This window comes from Schistocerca nitens, chromosome 6, assembly GCF_023898315.1.
Source record: "Schistocerca nitens isolate TAMUIC-IGC-003100 chromosome 6, iqSchNite1.1, whole genome shotgun sequence".
In the NCBI taxonomy this organism is placed as follows: domain Eukaryota; kingdom Metazoa; phylum Arthropoda; class Insecta; order Orthoptera; family Acrididae; genus Schistocerca; species Schistocerca nitens.
The window spans coordinates 118,007,521-118,029,440 of record NC_064619.1 but is presented as its reverse complement, the minus strand read 5'-3'; the positions used below and the strand labels follow the sequence as shown (position 1 = coordinate 118,029,440).

General features: G+C 39.8%; 1 protein-coding gene across 1 annotated transcript in view; it reads left to right on the top strand.

Annotated features, from left to right (window-relative positions):
- Positions 1 to 21,920, top strand: part of LOC126262492 (uncharacterized) — a 93,079-nt gene that overhangs the window by 54,780 nt on the left and 16,379 nt on the right. Inside the window, exons 3-6 of the mRNA XM_049959157.1 lie at positions 7,675 to 7,972; positions 10,102 to 10,291; positions 13,697 to 13,806; positions 20,307 to 20,620. Coding sequence (XP_049815114.1) covers positions 7,675 to 7,972; positions 10,102 to 10,291; positions 13,697 to 13,806; positions 20,307 to 20,620 — 912 coding nt within the window. The remainder of the gene's footprint in view (positions 1 to 7,674; positions 7,973 to 10,101; positions 10,292 to 13,696; positions 13,807 to 20,306; positions 20,621 to 21,920) is intronic.

The following is a 21,920-nucleotide window of genomic DNA, read 5'->3' as shown; positions in this document are numbered from 1 at the left end:
GTCTTACTTGGCATGAAGCGAATCAGGACCAGAGCGTATCACCCAGTGGCAAACAGTTCAGTTGAGCATGTGCACCACCAGCTCAAAGCACCGCTGCAATGCCATGATCCACAATGGTGGACAGAGATGGCACCTATCATTCTCTTACGTCTAAATGCATCTCTGAAAGAAGACCTCCAAGCAACTACAGCGGAGCTCATATATGGTCAACCTATATGCCTTCCTGGTGAGTTCTTCACCATGTACAAAATGAATCCATTGACCTGTCAGAGTTTGTGAATAAGCTGCGCACACAGATGTGATAGCTACGTCCGGTGGTGCGGAGGGATCAGCCGAACCATCGCCCGTTCATGTTCGACGAGCTATATGATTGTCACTATGTTTTTATTTGCAATAACGTGATGCGCAAGCCGCTGCAGCCACCCTATGATGGACCATACTGTGCAGTTTGCCATTGACATAACGGGCACACCAATGGTCATCAATGTTGATAGACATAAGCCAGCCTTTTAAGCCAGCCTTTTGTGTAAGTACCACAGATCATGACCCAGCTGCACCCACCACAGACACGACAAGTACATCTACTATCTCACCATGCACTGTGAAGCAGCTGCAACAGTCATCAGAGTCCACCACCAGTACATGACCTGTTGCCTGGCCATTGAAGTCCACCACCAGGAAACCAGCTGTAACTAGTATGCAACCTGTTATCACCGGGTTCGGACGACGCCTCAGGTTCAACGAGAAGTATCAGTGACACTAGGGGGGAGTAGTGAAGTGTACACAAGCTACTGTACAGTGTATATTTGTAAAATTTAGTGCTATGCACTAGTGAAAGATTCTATGCAACAACATCTCTGATACTGCGTATGATATATACTTATTCTTGTTTTTCCAGCTACATTATTTATTCTGTTGTTCGCTTTCACTGTCATTAGAATGTCATTTTGTGTTACGGGTTATTCCCTAAGTAATAAAAAGAGTTTTGCTAACCTGCAACAAACTTTTGATTATCTGCCCTCAGTTTTTTATTATTATGAAACAACTTTTGAATATCTTAATAATAAGAAACAGTACAGATCACAAGATTAGATTAGATTAATACTTGTTCCATAGATCATGAATACAACACTTCGTAATGATGTGGAACGTGTCGGTTAATAAAATATGTCTGTACAAGATATTACATTACACAAAATATTGCGTGACACTAATGTTTAAGGTTTTTTTTCCCCCCACTTAATTTATATCTAAAAATTCAGCCAATGAGTAGAAGGAGTTGTCATCTAGAAATTCTTTTAACTTATTTTTAAATGTTAGTTGGCTATCTGTCAGGCTTTTGATGCTGTTTGGTAGGTGACCAAAGACTTTTGTGGCAGCATAATTTACCCCTTTCTGTGCCAAAGTCAGATTTAACCCTGCATAGTGAAGATCATCCTTTCTCCTGGTGTTATAGCTATGCACACTGCTATTACTTTTGAACTGGGCTGGATTATTAACAACAAATTTCATAAGTGAATATATATACTGTGAGGTTACTGTGAGGATCCCTAGATCCTTAAATAGATGTCTACAGGATGACCGTGGGTGGGCTCCAGCAATTATTCTGATTACACGTTTTTGAGCAATGAATACTTTTCTACTCAACGATGAATTACCCCAGAATATGATGCCATACGAAAGCAGTGAATGAAAGTAGGCATAGTAAGCTAATTTACTGAGATTCTTATCACCAAAATTTGCAATAACCCTAATAGCATACGTAGCTGAACTCAGACGTTTCAGCAGACCATCAATGTGTTGCTTCCAGTTTAACCTCTCATCAATGGACACACCTAAAAATTTTGAAAATTCTACCTTAGCTACAGACTTCTGTTCAAAGTCTATATTTATTACTGGAGTTGTGCCATTTACTGTACGGAACAGTATATACTGTGTTTTATCAAAATTTAAAGAGAGTCCGTTTGCTGAGAACCACTGAATAATTTTGTGAAAAACATCATTTACAATTACATCACTTAGTTCTTGGCTTTTGGATGTTATTACTATACTTGTATCATCAGCAAAAAGAACTAACTTTGCATCTTCATCAATGTGGAATGGTAAGTCATTAATGTATATCAAGAACAGTAAAGGACCTAAGACCGAACCCTGCGGGACCCCGTACTTGATAGCCCCCCAGTTTGAGGAATCAGCTGTTGTTTTAACATTACACAAACCACTTATTTCAACTTTCTGCATTCTTCCAGTTAAGTATGAATTAAACCATTTGTGCACTGCCCCCCTCAAACCATAATGATTTAGCTTATCTAAAAGAATTCCATGATTTACACAATCAAAGGCCTTTGAGAGATCACAAAAAATACCAATGGGTGATGTCCGGTTATTCAGAGCATTTAATATTTGATCAGTGAAAGCGTATATAGCATTTTCTGTTGAAAAGCCTTTCTGAAAACCAAACTGACATTTTGTTAGTACTTTATTTTTACAAATATGGGAGGCTACTCTTGAATACATTACTTTCTCAAAAATTTTTGATAGAGCTGTCAGAAGAGAGATTGGGCAGTAGTTGTTCACATCCGATGTATCCCCCTTTTTATGCAATGGTTTTACAATGGCATATTTCAGTCTATCGGGGAAAACACCCTGCTCCAAAGAGCTATTACATACGTGGCTGAGAATCCTACTTATCTGTGGGGAATAAGCTTTAAGTACGTTGCTGGAAATGCCATCAATTCCTTAAGAGCTTTTACTTTTCAGTGAGTTTATTATTTTACTGATTTCAGAGGGAGAGGTTGGTGGAATTACAGTTATTTCAAACTGCACAGGTATGGCGTCTTCTATTAGTAGCCTTGCCTCTTATAGTGAAGATCTAGATCCTATTTTCTCCACAACATTTAAAAAATGATTATTGAAAATATTTTCAATTTCTGATTGTTTGTTAGTACACTTGTCATTCAGTTTTATGGCACTAAAGTCTTCCTGTGCTCTTGGTTGCCCTGTTTCTCTTTCACTAATATTCCAAATTGCTTTAATTTTATTATCAGAGTTACTGATCTCAGACATGATACACATGCTTCTGGACTTTTTAATAACTTTTCTTAGTACCGCACAATAGTTTTTATAATATTGAACAATTTTGGGGTCAGTACTCCCTCTTGCTGTTAGATACAGTTCTCTTTTACGGTTGCAAGATATTCTTATTCCTTTAGTTAGCCATGGTTTTTTATATGTTTTCTTGGAATTATGTTTAACTATTTTCTTGGGAAAACAGTTTTCAAATACCCTTAAAAATGTATTGTGAAATAAGTTATATTTCAAGTTTGCATCAGGCTCCTTATACACATCATCCCAGTCTAGTTGCTGTAGGCTTTCCCTAAAGTTTGCAATATTTATATTGTTAATTGAATGCACTGCTTTGAAAGTCTGATTTGATATACTGCATGGAGCTATGTCATGTACTGTAACTAGCTGTGCACCATGATCTGAAAGACCATTCTCAACAGGATAAGCATTTATGTCCTTAAACTTATCTTGGTCTATAAAATAGTTATCTATTAATGTACTGCTGTTCTTTGTTATCCGAGTAGGAAAATCAATGACAGAGCTCAAATTGAAAGAACTGAGTAATACTACAAGGTCATTCTTCCTATTACACTCTTTCAGGGAGTCAACATTGAAATCCCCACAAATGATAATTTGCTTCCCCCTGTCTGACAGATAGCACAACAAAGCATCCAAGTTTTCTAGAAATAGCTGGAAGTTCCCTGAGGGGGACCTATACACTGTTACAATTATGAAAGTGCCATCATTTAGTTTAAGTTCAGTGGCACATGCTTCCATATGTTGCTCTACACAAAATGTTTTAGTTTCTAAATTTTTTACACTGTGGAAGCTTTTGACATATATGGCAACTCCTCCTCTCATCATATTATCTCTACTTACATGTGCAGCTAATTTGTACCCATTGATGCTAACCTTTTGCATATCAGTGACAATGTGATGCCCAGACGGGCATAGTACATCTATTACATTCTCAGTTTCTATATCTTCTAAACAAAGCAGAAGCTCATCAATTTTATTCTTCAATCCCCCAATATTTTGATGAAATATACTAACATTATTTTTTGCTTTACTTTTGTGAGTATCTTGAACTTTTTCAACATCTTTAGTACTTTCCTGGCTGAGTTTCCCACTGGACACTGATCTTACACTAAAAAGATGTAGTTCCTCCCCCCTTTAAGTTTCCTGCTATCAGCCCAGCCAGTTTACCCTTCCCTTTCTTGTTGAGGTGTAGGCCATGACTAGTATAGTCCCACCTACAGAGTGAATCAACAGGAACCACACCAATGTGTGACCCCGCACCAGATCCAAGTAGCCGTTCCAACTCCAAATTAACTCTCTTGACAGAAGAGCTCAAATGAGGTCGGTCGTGGCGCTCCAGAACCGACACAAACCCAACACTGGTATGACTCGATGTTGACGCAATCTTTGCCAGGTCACACTCTATGCTGTATCCCGGATCTCTGTCAATAATGTTGCCCGTCCCACCCACAATAACCACAGAATCTTCCTTAGTAAAGCCTCTACATAGTGAACCTAAATCCTCTGTAACATGCCTCAGTCCAGCACTAGGTTTGAAAAAACTTGTGACCTGGTACTCTGACCCTAATTCATCCTGCAGAAGTTGACCCACACCCCTAGCATGCGAACTACCTAGCAACAAGACTTTCTTTCTCTTTGCAGACTTCCCTACATTCTTATTCAATTTGCTGCTGAAAGCTTGTTGAGCCCTGTCTACATCTACATCTGTGAGAGGCTCATCAGTTTCTGACTGAGGGAACAGGTCAAACCTATTTTGTACATTAATAACAAAGCTGTCAGAAGAATTTCTTGGCCTGTTCCTTATGCCTGTTGCCAACTTCCCACCCCTGTTTACCCTTCTCCCCCCTTAACCTGCCCAGTTCTCGCCTAGCCTCATCTAACTCAGCCTGAAGGGCAGCAATTTTCCCCTCCTGTTCCACAATCTTTCTATCTCTACTGCATAGCCTACAGAACCACTGATGAGTCTCGCTCATTTTCCCAATTCCCATGCCACTACAATCGCCCCATTGAAAAAAGTTACTACATCCATCACACCAGATCCCGGAGCTAACGATTCTGCGGCACGTCAGGCACTTTACACTCATGGTACAAATCGATTTCAGTGACAGAAAGACAATTAAGTTACCGGAAAACAATGAAAATACGTGTACGAAAAATTAGGCCTACTCGCGACTATGTAAACAGTGGTTCAGAAGTTTTTTACTGGAAATTACTTAAGAGATGACTATACTCTGCAGATATAAAGGGGCAGAAAACATATTTAGCACACTAAACGATCAGTAAATGCACTTAAAATTGCGGTATGAAGTTTAATCTGAAAGCTCAAAAGTTCGGCCTGGCCGCGATATGTAAACAAAACGAACTTTACGTGATTACTGTGAAAATACGCGAATAAGACAAAAACCTTTAATGGTACGCTTGAAGAGAACTATAATTAACATAATTAATTAGTTTAAAGTGTTAAAAACAGTTTATTACTACTTAAATTACTTATCTTGTACGAGAGCTGTGACACAGCCGTCCGTATAGCAGGCGCAGGGCTACCAACCTCCATTACTTTTAATTGTGTTAACTGGTCTTGGTCTATGAGGTCATTTTCAGACCAAAGGCTTCAGATGATGTGACGAGCTGATCCAAGGCGCTGCTGTGTAGTAACTACGTGTGTGTCTCACACATTGCTAACTATCTTCCTTCAATTTTTTATTCATATCTCTAAAAATTTAATTGTTGTACCTTCTTTTCCTATATTATGAACATGATAGTTGTCTGTTCTTGCTTGTCACAATTCAGTGTGTATGCTCAAACTTACCTCTTCATTTTCAGTTGGTTCTATAGTTCAGTTTCTGCTAACCATTCTTGATCATTAATAATATTCCTGATTTGACATTGTTGTTACTTGAAAGATTGAGGCACCATTGAAAATTTCAAATTCTCTCACCATATATTGATACTGCCAATCGGTCTTTGGATCTGAAGATTGTTCCAAGATGTTACGTCATCGTTAGTGGGCTCCATATACAACACTACCATTGGTGTAACTAATTAAAGGCTCTGTTATGATACTCCTCTTCACCTCCAAATATCCAATTATATGCTTTCTTTTCTTAGTAATTTTAGGAATGTGGACTATGAAGGGTTCAGCTGATAATATTTAATAGCAGATCGAGATTGTATGATTTGTTAAAGTAATTATTATTCATTCCAAACCAATTGCAACTGCACCCAGATTTAGTAGTCTCATATGCCACAATACATGAATAGTAAGACTGTATATGTTTCATCCGAACACGTCTCAGGAGTCCTCATTTAGCAAGCAAGGATTCCAACTTCCCACTGGCTACTTGACTTACTGTGCCAAATGCACACACAGCATGACAACAACAATAGCAATTCAGAATACATTGTCAATGGGCGAAGAGTAATTATAAATACTGTAGATGGCTTAACTAGCTGTAGCTGCATCAATCAGTACGCAGTAACACTAATCAGTAACCTTACGAAAAAAAAGTAAAAAAGTAGCAAATATTTCGATGTCTGAGAATATGTGATCCTAAAAACTGATTTAAAATGATTAAGTATCCTGGTTGTATAAATGTGGTTTATATTGCCTAATGTGCAGTAATTTGGAAGTTATTTTAATTCACACTTTTCAGTTTTACATAACCATAAAATAAATACTACTACAATATCACTCCAAAAACAGTAGGATAGGATTACTTAATATTTAAAAAAGATGTGTGAATTACTCAGCAGTTTAAGGAAGTACATTGACTGAATTATGAAAATTACTTTAGTGTTAATTTTCATGTTTTGGAATAAAGACACCCACTGAAGATGTTGGTTTGGGGAATTAAATAAGAGGAACCCACAATCCCATATTATTACGTTTGCATAGACTATATAAAATTATTGGTAATAAAATCATTTCTGTTGTTAGGCTGTGTCATATTGGTCTTCAAACTTCTTCAATGGTAGACTTTTTTGTTCAATCTCGGCAGAGGGACTGATACATTGATCATTGAAAATGTTTGAATGACGGTGTCGACAGAAGCTCACAGACAGATTTATAATATTAGCTTATATGAATAATTTTTCAAACCCTAGTATGAATACAAATCCACTTACAGAGTATACATAGAACCATGAAAGAGGGCAGAGGATTTGGGCACTTGTTACATAAAGCGAGTTGATTGTAGTTGATATGGTATTGTTGGTGGTGGCAAATGATGCTCACTATGTAACAAGTCTGTGGTATTTTTGTCTGTGAGAGCACTTGCCACTCAGTGAACTGAAATTTGTTATGGTTTAGGAAATGTGTTCGCAATGTTTCCAATCGGAGCTCTGCATAAGAATCTCATAGCAGCATATCAATATTTTTTATTATGTGCAGCAATTGTTACTGTGTGTTAGTTTTCAATCTGTCATCTACCAGTTTGCTTATTATTGAATAAATGCCAGAAAGGCAAAGGCTATTGACTGTTGACTCTACTCGTATTAATTATGACCACCTTTAGACTAACTGAATGAATGTCAGTGGTATATCATTAAGTAGTTCAGTCTTTTCCATAGAAAACTGATGATGGAGATTCGGGAAATGACGAACCCACAGACCTATATTACGCAGTCGACAGACGCCTCAGCCAGCAGCAGCTACCCCACCCTCCACCTGCACCGTCAGCAGCCTCTGGTGAAGAACCTGCGGTGGCAGCAGCACCACTCCAGCAAGTGGTGCCCCTGCCTCCCCCACCTCCACCTCCCCCACCTCGCCCTACGCCACTGGCAAGGAGGCTCGAAATATTGAGCACACCATCGGAACCGTTTGATCTGAGAATGAGCCCTGGAGTGCTTGAGCGCTTGCCACCAGAGGGTAAGTCATCAGACTTTCTTCAAAACATTCCTTAAAATAGCACGAGAGGAAATTCTGCCGCTGTGTTAATTTGCTGATAAGAAAGCTGCATCTATTGTTTGTACGTAGGAGCTGCTGCTTAATAAAACAACTCTATGGAAACTACATAGATAATGAATTACCTTATTTTCAAGTTACTTCAAGAAATATGTGGTAGTTTTTGAATTGTGAGTGTATATTGTTGAGATTGCTAGGTGGCTGACTGTGATTAGAGTGTTTCAGTGTCATGCAGGAAAATAACACTTATTTACAATTCTCATATCATTGTGTGCTGCTTATTTACAACTGTGTCATTTATGTATGTTAAAAGATGTGAAAGAGTTTCTGGAATTGGTATGTTGGTAGTTGTGGACTAATTGCTAGTGGGCATTTTTTATTTGTCATTTCAGTGCTACTAGCAGAAAGCATATAGATATAGATTCTACACAGAATAATGTGGCCAGTAGATGTGCAGACAGCAGGGCGCGTGTGGGAGAGAGGTAGTGGTGGGAGCTGCTGGCAGGTGCTGTAAGGGAAACTCCAAGCACTGGAGGGGAAGCGCCATTCTAAACTGAAGCCTACATTCAAATTTTTTGTAAATATTAAGTGGGGCCATTCCATGTCCACACTTCGATTGTGACCATTCAGAAAGATCTGTCACCTCTGCTTTGGTTAGTATCTAAAAAGAATTCCATTGAAAATGCAGCGATTTATTTTCGCTTGGCTTGTTAACCATTTGTAACTTTCAGAGAAGTGTCACGAGTGGCTAATTTTGAGTAAAACCTACACATTTCTCTTGTTGCCGCATTAAAATTTGCTTCTTTTGCCAAAACACAGCGGAGCTTACACAGTCTCACCTCACTAACATGCTGTGCAGACGCAATTGTGAGAGATTTCTGAAACAGTGGGTATGAAGTTTATTAAGTGTGGAATTAAGGAAAAGTAAAATGCATAGCATCTTATTTCATCAGCTATTGTTGGCCCTTAAAAATTATGCTCAGTCATTGAAAAAGTCTATAGTTAGTGAAATAACACGGTAGATAATGAAGTTTTGCATAGTAACCATACAGCAAAATACTCTCCTCTTTATGTGCTATCGTTTATCAAAATCTCATTTCGATATCTCAAAGTGTTTATGAAATGTGGGGAATATTGTTGATATTTCACTCTGGCTTTATTGCTGGTGTGATGCGATCCAAATGAGTGTGCTAAGTTAGATCAGTTTTCTCAAGATTGATGACAGTGACCTCCTCCCACATCTAAAGAAAAATTCAATAGGTTAGCTCAATTTCATAGGTAGCCACATATTATATAACATGCATCAAACGCAATGTCGTAGCAACCCATACTTTTCATTGAAAACTTTTTCAAATTTCGCACAATGTTTTACTTCCATGTAAATATCAAAATAACTATGACCATTAACAAAATGATGGGCACATCATAATGAACCTGACATATAAAGCTACAAGTTAAGCAAAAATAATTTTTTACCAAATAGTTTCAGTAAAATCATTTCAGAAAGATTGCAGGGCATGTGCCTTGATTCCATCACCGACTGGCCCAGCACTTTGGTAAAAGTCATACAAGCATTGTCACTGAGACCATGGTTGCCCCTTTACTTTCACTTCTGATAGAAACATTGCACTCATTTGTCAAGTCATCCAGACTGACATGTGTAACAGATAAAGAATGGCATTGCATCTCATGTCAGTTTATCACAACAAATGTGAAAACACTCAGACTTTATATGTGTGTAGGGTGAAAGCTGGGAAAGAACAAAATTATAGCATTTTATTTGTAATATTGTGAGATCACATGCATAGCAGCTCACAGCATCCCCATCAGATGTTGTAGCAGCTACACAAATAAATCATGCATTTTTCATATTGGTGTCCTGTGAGGCTACAAAAGAATGGTTGCATGACAAAGTAGCTTTGGCTCACATGATCCCACTGATCCAGCTGGATTAAAGATTAAAATTAATTTAACAGTGTAATGACATGAATTATAATCCAGTGTACTTTGTTTTATAGAAAACTCTCAAGTACAGATATGGGCAGAAATCATAGTGATATGTTTGGATTATTTGCAGTCATTTTTTCTTACAGTTCTCCTTGCTGTCTTTTCATATCTTGATGATATGTCACTATGGAGTGTGGGAAATGCTTGTAAGCGTTGGGCTCATCTCGTCCAGACCCACGTGAGCAATGAACAATGGCGACAGTACACAATGCAGCGCTGGCCTCTCTTCAAACCTCTATTTATTGTTCAGAACTGGTTCAAAGTTTATTCTAAACTGTAAGTACGCCATGTAATTTACATTACACACATTGCTGCTGTGAACCTATAAATCCTACTTACACATTTATTCATTATATACAAATCATTAAAAGCATTTTTAGCCTTCAGTTCATTTGTAACTACACCAGACAACCAACTGTAAAAATTTTAAATTGTGTTCACTTGTGATACATTTAAAATGTTTACTTGTGAGTGTGAGTGCTCTCACACGTCTGCATGCTGATGTATGTGCTCTTATCTGAGTGTGTGCATTCATGCATTCGTGCACTTGCATGCCCTTGTGTGTGAACATGTATCAGGTGCTTGATTTGTGATGATATGCACTGGTACCCCATGCCAGTACATTTGATGGAAAAAAATCAGAACCACAGATTTTGAGATGTGAGATGACAATGATAACCTTTCAAAGCATTGGCCAGTTTTATAAAATGTAAATTAAAATATATAAGTTTTTCCCCTTTTCAACAGCTTATAGTGATAATGTGTGTGTGTGTGTTGGCCTTATTGTAAATTCTTTTTTGTAACAAATCATAAACTGAGTAATAATATTTAATTTAATTAATAAAACATATGATAAAAGATTGTTGGTGCGCATGGGAATTTTATTTTTTACCAGTGCAAATGTTATATTTTAAGAAGTCTAAATTTCCAAAACAGCACACAGGTATTCCAAAACAGCACTCAGAAGGTCACAGTAGTTGGAACTTCTTTCTTTTCTATGAATCAAGCTGTGCTTATACCCATGAATTGTGTGCACCAGTTCATCACCACCTCTGGCATGTCATATGTAATCTTCACCAACTACTGGCACAGCTCAGAAGAAATTGTTCGATTTTCCATTTATGTGTGCAGGTCTGTCTCACAAACCAAATTTGTCCCTGTACTTTGTAGTGGCCAACAGCTCAAATTCATTTGCAGTGGAATCATGTAGTGGGCTTGAGTGGAGTTGGCAGATTATATCAATAATGATGCTTGCACTTGAACTTAGATTGTGAAGCTGTCTGTGACAAAGATTTCAGACATGCTGATTCTGCATCCTGTTTAGCACAGTGCAGTGCCATTCTATAATTCACCCTGCAAACATAGTGGCAGAACCCTTTGCATCCAGCTCACGTTAATACAGCCTCCCAGTATGCTTTAGAACTTCACTGGTGACATATTGCTTTCCATTATTTGGGTGATTCCCATAGCTCACCAGACTTTTACTATTATTGATGTACGAGGGCCGTTCAGAAAGTAACCTCCGGTTGATTTAAAAAAATACACCAAGTTCAATAAAAATATTTTAATATATACATCTTACAACTACATCTTTGCACTATTTTTCTACATAGTCTCCATAGCGATTGAGGCACTTATCGTATCTCTTCACAAGCTTTGAAATTCCTTCTGCATAAAAATCACCCGCTTGTGCCTGGAGCCAGCCTATGACCGCATCTTTGAGCTCTTCGTCGTCATCAAACCGCTGTGACCCGAGCCATTTCTTCAAATGCATGAAGAGGTGATAATCACTTGGCGCCAGGTCTGGGCTGTAAGGTGGATGGTTGATAACGTCCCACTTGAAGGACTCAAGAAGGGCCGTTGTTCTGCGAGCAGAGTGAGGACGGGCGTTATCGTGCAAAAAAACGATACCGGAAGTCAGCATACCACGGCGTTTGTTCTGTATAGCCCGTCGTAACTTTTTTATTGTTTCACAGTACACGTCTTGATTAATGGTCGTACCACATTCCATGAATTCAACCAACAACACCCCTTTGGCATCCCAAAACACCGTTGCCATCAGTTTTCTGGCAGAAAAATCTTGCGAGGCTTTTCTTGATTTGGTAGGCGAATTTGAATGTGCCCACATCTTTGATTGTTCTTTTGTCTCAGGGTTCATGTACTTAATCCAGGTTTCGTCACCGGTCACGATTCTGTTTAACAATGGTTCTCCTTCGTCCTCATAACGTGACAGAAAGTCTAATGCAGAGGCCATTCTTTGAGTTTTGTGGTGGTCGGTAAGAATTTTGGGCACCCATCGTGCACAGAACTTACAGTAACCCAATCTTGCTGTCACTATCTCGTACAAGAGAGTCTTAGAAATCTGTGGAAAACCAGTAGACAACTCCGACATTGAGAAACGTCGATTTTCACGAACTTTTGCATCAACTGTCTGAACGAGTTCGTCAGTCACCAATGATGGTCTACCACTCCTCTCTTCATCATGAACGTTTTCTCGTCCACTTTTAAATAAACGTACCCATTCACGGACAACTCCTTCACTCATAACTCTTGGTCCGTACACGGCACAAAGCTCACGATGAATAGCTGCTGCAGAATAACCTTTGGCTGTAAAAAACCTTATGACAGCACGCACTTCACATTTGGCGGGGTTTTCTATTGCAGCACACATTTCAAACTGCCACAAAAACTAAACTAGCGCAGGTACGACGTTCACTCGACCACGGCTTGATGCCGACTGACCTGTTGAGTGCGTGAACGCACAGATGGCGTCGCTACTCCCCCCACAACCCGCACTGTGACCAATCGGAGGTTACTTTCTGAACCGCCCTCGTACATTTTTATTGCCACTTTTTCCCCCTTGCTGCACACCCCACTTAACTTTCCATCTTGGCCTTTTTATTATTGTTTTCTGTATTTGCTTTACAGGTTTTTGTTGTGCTATCCATTTCTCACTTTCTGTGACTACTCTCTCCATTCCTTGTTTTATCCATTGAGCTATTTCTGTTCTTAGTTCTATGTCACCCATTATTCCTGTCCTCTTGTACAAGTAGAGAACTTTTCTACTATAGCTCTTTTCTGACAAAACTGTTTTAAAACTCTTTTTAATTCTAAGTACTGGGGAAACTTAATATTTTAACAGGTTTAGCTTAGCTTATTCTATATATTTGTGGATGGGTGCTAATAATATAAGTTTTTGATGGACATAATCTTTCTGTAATTCGCTATAATGTCTTATTTTTCAGTATGCAATTTCAGTTTGATTTTGACTGTGTGTCACAAGCACCAGAGGTTAAAGCTCTGTAGCACTTAAATAAAATGACCCTGTCATTTGTATCTTAGTATTCTCCTTATCACTGTGAAAAATTGTACAGATTTCACTATATTTATCCCCCAACACTTCATGACTTCTTCATACATAGCTGCTGGAAGCTGACTTTAACTTTGTGTGGTCGTATGCTTCATGTCACATTTTTATTCTTTCAGTCTTAGTTTTTATATATTCTTCACAGTTGGGCATTATTTAGTTGCTTTGGTGAGGGTGGCATCATTAAAACCTGATACTGTCGATGAAAACAACAGTGTTCAGTTGTTACTAAGAGTGCCCAGTCATAATTCATTAAAATATATTAAGGTTGCATTAACTTACATGTAATATACAAGCAATGTATCCTGTTTCAGCACAGAGAGCTGTGCTTGCAAGCTATGTCTTCAACATATGGCACTACAGCTGCAGCCACCTGGAGAAGAGAATTCTTGGAGGAGAAACAGGCTCAGAAATGAACTTAAGAGTAAGTTTTGTTAACAAGAGTCAGCGTTTGTTAAGTAGTTTAAAATCTGAATTAGTATGTCCATACCTGTGGTGAAATAGTTTACATTGTGTATGTCACAAAAAAAAGGTGAAGAGCTACATTACAGCATCTGTGAAAAGCAGAAATAACACACAGCAGTGCACCATCCCTATCAAGGCGAGCCCCAACCCTAAATAATGCTATGGTTAACATATATTTTGCAATCAGTAAATACAGGAGAGTGGAAAAAGGAAAACGGGGTGTTAGGTCTCTCCTAGCAAGATGGCAGCATTTTGTAAAGCACTTTGAATGAGTGCAGTGTACCACAGTGTTTGGTGCCTGTGAACAAACATGGTGTGTCAACCTAACCAGCAAGCAGATCCCGAAAGCATTGCCAGGAACAAACATGGAAGTAAGAGAGCATGGGGAAGTAAAGCCACAAAATGCAAGTGAGGGTGACCAAGTAAACATGAGTCTGGTGAGTGCTAGCATATGAGTGATTTGTGACTCTGCATGGCCAAACCAGGAATGTTATGATTCTAGAGGCACTGCCCAATGTACTTGACACACTGCTCAATTGCAAACAATCCCTCATCTGGCATGTCTGGATCTGGCAGGGATACCAAATCTCTCCCTCTTCAAGAGGCTTGTTGGGGCAAAAGTGCCAAAGCCTGTGCCGAAGCTGTCGAGCCGAGGGTCAAGGGGTGATGAAGATCTCCGCCAGAGATTCTGCTTAGGCAGTGTACACTGGCATGTCAAGGATGATGCTAGGAATGGTGATGGGCTGATCCTCCACCTGAGGCTGGTGGTTGAGGAGATTAGTATTTGGGGTGGGGGGCAAGTTCTGCCAGTTGCTGCAATGATAAAGGCAGGTACTCCACCTCCATCAGATCTTCCCCAGGCAAACATTCCTCCTGGGTGGATTTCACTGGGTGAGGGTGCAAATTAAATAGTGAGTGGTGCAACAGGTGGTGGGAACATTGGGTGCTGCTCGGTGCTTGGAGCGAGACTTGGTTGGTCCCTCTCACCTGCACGGATGTAGCCTGTGTGACTGAGACGTGGCATCCATCACTCGGTGTGACACAGACGTAGCTGGTTAATGTGGCATGTTAGGCACTGCGGAGCCACTGCCACAATATAAAGTTATCCCCTCGTATTTCCCACCAGATTCTGTGCAACCACCCCAGTGTCTGCCCGAATGTGTATGACCAGACGGCAGAACCTTGCTGAAACCGTGGCATAGTTCTTGGGTTAAGAGCACGCTGTGCCACGTGCAATAGGTCGAAGAGACTACAAGGTTCATGGCCATGCAGTACCTCAGCCGGACTGTGCCTGTTGATTAGAAATACTCAGTTAGACTAAAAAAAAGAAAAGGACTGTTTTCTTCAGTTGTGATTTAAATGTCCTGACCAATCACTTGACCTTGACCTCTTCAGCACATGCTGGATGGAATAGCGCAGTGATCAGTCACTGAATACCAATTCGGCACCAGAACGTTCCAAATTCCTCTGACACAAACTGGCGACCATTGTCTGAGACCAGGGTGCACGGTGCACATTAATTAGTGAAAATAGCAGCTAAGGGCAAAACTGTAGCATGCAGTGTCATGGAGGACAACTTGGCAATACAGGGGAAATCAGATAAGGCATCTACCACCAATAACCACATAACCCCTAAGAAGAGCCAAAATCCATGCGCACCCAATCCCATGGGTGTTATGGCACAGGCCACATAGAAAATTTATGTGGTGGGCTGTCATGATTGTGGACACATGCTGAATGGGATCACATAACATGCTTGATGGCAGAATTAATTGCTCTCCAGTAGGTATGTTCTGAGCCAGCACTTTCATTCTGGACATGGCCCAGTGAGATGCATGCAACATCTACAGAATGTGTTTGGGGAAAGGGAAGGGATAGTAGCAAATGGGTGGGGAGAGAAACGAATGATGTGTGTGGTGGAGTGTGCAGGGGCTAGACTGCCAACAGGTGCAGCATCAGGTGGTTGTGGGGCAGGGAGGTGGTGAAAAAAAGGAGCAAAAAAGGAGAGGAGCGGGTTTAGATTGGCAGGTGGGTTGGCAGAGGGCTGCAAATAAACAGGGTGGGAGGTGATAATGGGGAGGAGATGATAGGACAGAGGGGGTCGAAACTGTTGAGTGGAGGATGTGGGGACATTATGTCACCATAGGTTTAGGCTGGGTTAATTACAGGAGTGGAGAAAGTGTTGTAAGGGTAACTTCCATCTGCACAGTTCAGAAAAGCTGTTGGTGGAGGGAAGGATCCAAATGGCATGGATAGTGAAGCAGCCATTGAAATCAAGTGTGTTATGTCCAGCTATATGTAGCGCCTCTGGGTGGTCGACTTTGTTCTTGGCTGCAGTTTGGCAGTGGCTGTTCATCCTGGAGGAAATTTGGTTGATAGCATACCAATATGCTTCTTTCTTCCCCAACTCACTGCCCCACAATCTCCTGACGCTGCACCTGTTGGCAGTCTAGACCGTGCACACTCCACCAGACACTGTTCGTCTCTCTCCCCACCTGTACACTACTATCCCTTCCCCTTCCCCGCCCCCTCCCCCTCCCCCTCCAGATTGATGCTTGAATCCCACATGATGTTGCATTCCAGCTTGAGATACTGGAGTTGGCAGTTTGTGTGTGTGTGTGTGTGTGTGTGTGTGTTGCTCTCTCTTTTACTGATGAAGGCTGTCACCGAAAGCTTTATGTGAGTGACTTTTAATTGTGCCTGTCTGCAGCTTGATGTGTCTTCTTTGCGGTAAGTAGCAATCTGTCTTTTCCTACATCGTTGGTATTCCTACTTGAAGTTTCTATCTGTATTTCTGTGAGACAAAGTGGTGCTGATGCTGTATTGGCATACATCAGTGACAAAGTCTATAGGCTTACCAGGGGTGAACATGGTCAGACACGGAGGGGAGGTATTGCATCAGTTTCTGGAATGCCAACTATGTGCTTCAGACCACTCAGACTTCACTGTTTCTTACAAAGCTGAACTTTATTCCTTTCGTACAAAGCTGATTTGGTGGTTGACAAAGGTGAGCAACCCGTGGAATGAATTTTACATCGTAATTTACCTTTCCTAACAACAACTGCAACTACCTAATATTCTTAGGAACTCATAGTTTGTTGATTGCTGCAACATGCTGTGTCATTGGCACTATACCATCCTTACTTAAGACATGCCCTGAGTATGGCACTCTAGGAACAAAAAGCTACGTTTCTCAAGCTTGCTACACAGCCTATAGGAACAAAAAGCTACGTTTCTCAAGCTTGCTACACAGCCTATTGTCGGACAGTCACTGGAAAACTGCCTGCAAATTTTGCAAATGCTGTTGTCTGGTGGAGCCATTATATCAGCTGTCACCCAAATAGTTGGTGTAGCACAGAGTGTTAGTAATAAATTGCTCAAGAAAACACTGGAGTATTCCTGGAACTGACACTACCCCTGATTGCAACCAGTTAAAATGATACATCCCAAAAAGAGTGTTTAATACTAACATCTGCTGAGACTCAGCATCCAGTGGCAACTGCAAGTATGCATGTCTGAGGCCATTTTTTTTTTTTTTTTTTTTTTTTTTTAAATATTGGCTGCCAGCCAACTTAACAAAAAACTCCTTGGGTTGCGGTATGGGAGATACATCTATTTCACTTTGTGCATTGATCATGTGCTTGAAATCAACAAAAGATCTAACATCACTATTGGGTTTCTGTATTACGACCCTGGTTGTGGCCCAATGGCTTGATGAAACTCGGGATGCCGTTCCTAGATCATCCTTATCTAATAGTTGACCGAATGACTGCAGCAATGCCTCTTGGTTTTGAAACGGCCCTACCTGTGAAAACAGGTTAACTGTTCTGACTTCTTCAAATCATAAAATAGGGAAAGCATCAAGTCCAAAAATATTTTCTGACAGCTATTAATTTGCCACCAAAAGCGTGAGCTGGCTTTCTACAGTTTTGGTTTGGGCTGTGATTAGTAGTTGGCCCTGCAAGGCTGTCTGCTGCCCAATGTAAGGTACTACTTGTCACTGAGAGCATTGCAACAGATTGGGAGCCCCATCTGGTGAAAACTATCCAAATTGATTAGTCTGTCTGAGGCCCTGGTGTCTAATTGAAACCTCTTGCAACTGTTTCCAAGTGTACCATAATTCGGCATGGGTGATGGCCTGCTGATGCGCTTGGGGACTCTGTTGTGAACACAGGGATGGCCACTGCTCCATCTGCTGATGTTTTCCACACAAAACTGCTAAGGCCCTGACATACGGCAGGCTCGACAAGTTGCAAAGAGTGGGGCATTGTCGCTTCTTTTGTAATGGTCAGCAGTGCAGACAAGACTGCCACACATGCGGGGTTAAGTAATACACTGTGAAAATACGGTGCTCTGCACTTGCTGTGAACACAGTGGAAGATCCACATGCAGCAGTAAGAGATAGCGGTCCTGTGTGATCCCCACTTTTGTAGCAGACCTGCACCAGGATGCCTGGGTATCTGTCCCAGTACCATGCATCCGCTGCCTCAATGATGTGTTCATCTAAGCCTGAATAGCCTCCTATGGGGACACGTCCCACTGGTGTGACTTATCAGGTTTTGTTCTCTGCCAATTGAACACACGTTGTGCTGCAGCAATCAACTCCCCTGACTGCAATTTGTGCTACTGAATGCACTAATGCTTTAGTCCATACAGCCCTGCCTGGCACCAGCTGCACCACAGCATTGTGAATTAGGGTGTCTGCATAAGAACTGTTACAGTTTACACTGAAAATGACATCTCTCTGACAACCCCTGTAAGTTGACTATCTGTACTGCTTAGAACTGTCTGGGATGCTTGGAATAGTGATTAAATTTCAAGTGGACATCTACCATGTGCATTTGCTGACCAAAGTAGTGCATAAGCAATTGGCACAACTTTGAAAATTCTATCTGGCCTGGGTCTGTAAGAGGCCACAAATTTCTGCACTATCTCCGACTACTCCTACATTACAGCAGCAGAGGACTGTTAGGTACAGGTTTTGTGATTGATGCAGTACAACTTAAAGTGGCATAAACAGGAGTAATTTTTCCACCTTTCTGTGGTCTTATCAAAACCTGCAAATGAAGCTGGCAGCAGTGGGATTTGCACCATCTCACTCATGTTGCTGGCAGTCTCCTCCTGCAGCTGCACTTGGTGCCTCCAACACTCCAAAAACGCTGGGTGCATGATGGCCACAATAAACAACACTTAACATGAAAACTGATGTACATGTGAGAGCGAGTTCTCATCACAACTGTTATTTCTCACATTTTGTAAATCACTTGAAATGAGCATGGTGTGCCACTGTGCCTGGCGTCCGTGAACAAACACCAAGTGTCAATCTACTTGAGTCAGGGACAAAAATGGAAGTAAGAGAGGATGACAGCTTGGAGAAGTAACAATACACAATGCAGTGAGCATGATCAAATAAATATGGAACAGGTGAGCACTAGCATACGACTGACTGTGGACTCTGCATGGCCGAACCAAGAAAGTTATGTTTGCGTGATGTCCTCACCACTTCCCATCACTATGGAAGATACGAGATTATAAGTACTGTTCCAGTCCTCAAGCTTTCTGTGACTGCTGGGATCAACAAATCAGCAGCTCCACTTCACATTCTTGGATCTCTCATGATCTACATCTACATCACATCCATACTCTGCAAGCCACCTGACGGTCTGTGGTGGAGGGTATGTTGAGTACCTTGCTGTAATGAGGAATAATATGACAATTCTTCTGAGATAGATGTGGTTCTGTCATCTCACTTACACTTCACAGAAAACTGTTCACAGTCTAACTGAAAAATTCACAGATCAACTAAAGAAATTCAACTATGTTTGTGATGTATACCATATTTGGGCAGGAAAGTAACAATATAATCATTTTGCTGCATATTACTCTGTTGGTTTAGAAGAATTAGGCATCCAAATTATTGAGGTATTATCAAAAAAATATTTATTGAGCTAAAACCAATTGCAGAAACCAGTCCTTTTTGCAGGAAAGAAGATAGCTGAAACTTGCCAACACATAAGACTATATGAATGATAAGGAAAAAGGGCACTTCTTAAACATTTCAAGTTCTTCTAGCACCTTAAATTTCTCTAAGAAAGATAATTTTTCTGGTTTTGATATATACAGCACTTGACAAAAGATCATTTGTAGTATGCAAAAACTGACACGTGACATGGTGATATCAGACTGAAAATAAAAAGCATGTGGCTTCCGGAAATTCCAGTCTATGAAATTTTTGGTACAAGATAGATGTGCCAGCCTCTTACTTATTGACACTGATGCATCATTTGAGTCCGATTGTGATTTTACCACTTGAGGTTATCAAGTTGTATTTACAGTGTCAGTAGTCAATCACAGTCAATGTATGAATAATGGTTTCTTGAATTATTAATTGCTATAATTTGTCTCAGATGTTTCTGTATTACATATAGATGAAACATAACTCTTTTATTGTGGTTTCAGGTTTGAGAACAGATCCTCCTGAAGGCATTGAGGCCATACCATTGGATCAGAAATGTTGTCATTGGCAGGCTACAATTACTGGCCCTGTAGGCAGCCCCTACGAAGGAGGCCTCTTTTACTTGTACCTCCAGGTACCTTACAGTTATCCCATGTGTCCACCTGTAGTGCGTTTTCTCACAAAGATATTTCATCCAAATGTTTCTCGGCATGGTGATGTTGGCATCGACTCAATTCAGCACAACTGGAGCTTGGCGCTGACCATATCAAAGGTTCTGATATCAGTGCAGAGTCTTCTCACAGATCCATATTGCCAAGTGAGTAGTATATTTATTTTAAATTAAGTAAAAAATGGTTTTCATTACTAATGATCTGCTGTGCTTACTTTATGTAGTATATTTGAAACTAAAGTTACAGCAGATGTGGAACAACAGTGTGTGTGTGTGTGTGTGTGTGTGTGTGTGAGAGAGAGAGAGAGAGAGAGAGAGAGAGAGTGAGTGAGTGAGTGAGTGGGGGTGGGGTGGTGTTTGAAATATATGCATGAGATGAAACAGAAATTGTGCATTCAAAACTGGATGCATAGGACATTGTAAAAACAAGAGTATAGATTCTAATATTGGATTTATGAATGTGAAGTGGCAATGATAAACAGCGAAAACAAATTGGGTTGATGACAGGGATATTTTGAACATCTGAATAGAACTGAATTTATTGTTGTAGAGGCCTCAGATGTCATTTCATACATTACAAGATCAGTACATTTATGGTAATAATATATATATATATATATATATATATATATATATATATATATATATATATATATATAACAGAGGGAAACATTCCACGTGGAAAAAATATATCTAAAAAGAAAGATGATGAGACTTACCAAACAAAAGCGCTGGCAGGTCGATAGTTTGTGTGTCTATCGACCTGTCAGCGCTTTTGTTTGGTAAGTCTCATCATCTTTCTTTTTATATATATATATATATATATATATATATATATATATATATATAAACAGAATAGGTATTAATTTTTGTGGCATCGCATATGACAATATATTACTATTACAATATTTTTAACATTAAAAATAAAGTATGCATTATGTTACTGTACACTGATGTTTACATCCTAATCCTACTAGTATTATAATGAAAATGTTACAGTCACATTATTTTCTTGGTCTCATTAAAAATACATCAATTTCATAAGGGCACAATTCCAATAGAAATTCTTTGATTTTTCGTTTAAACTGTTGGATCTGGCAGTTCCATGAAACACTGAGGTATAAGATTAGAGAGTTTGATTTGTTTACAAAACACTTTTTCAGTTTTTATAGTTACAGTTGAATGTACAAGATAATTAAATAACTTTTGTTTGTTTTATTTGGAGATCCTCGGCTTGCAGTAACATTAGAGTTGTTATGGGATGGAACAAGTCAGTGTTTTTATAATATTTGGAATCATGAATTTTGTGTAAGAACTTATGGTCATGGATACAGTATCGTAGATTTGTGATAGTACCCTTATGAACTAACATTACATCATGATATATGTAAATATATCGGGTACATAATACAAAAAGACATCAGAATTAATATTTACAGAAATACAC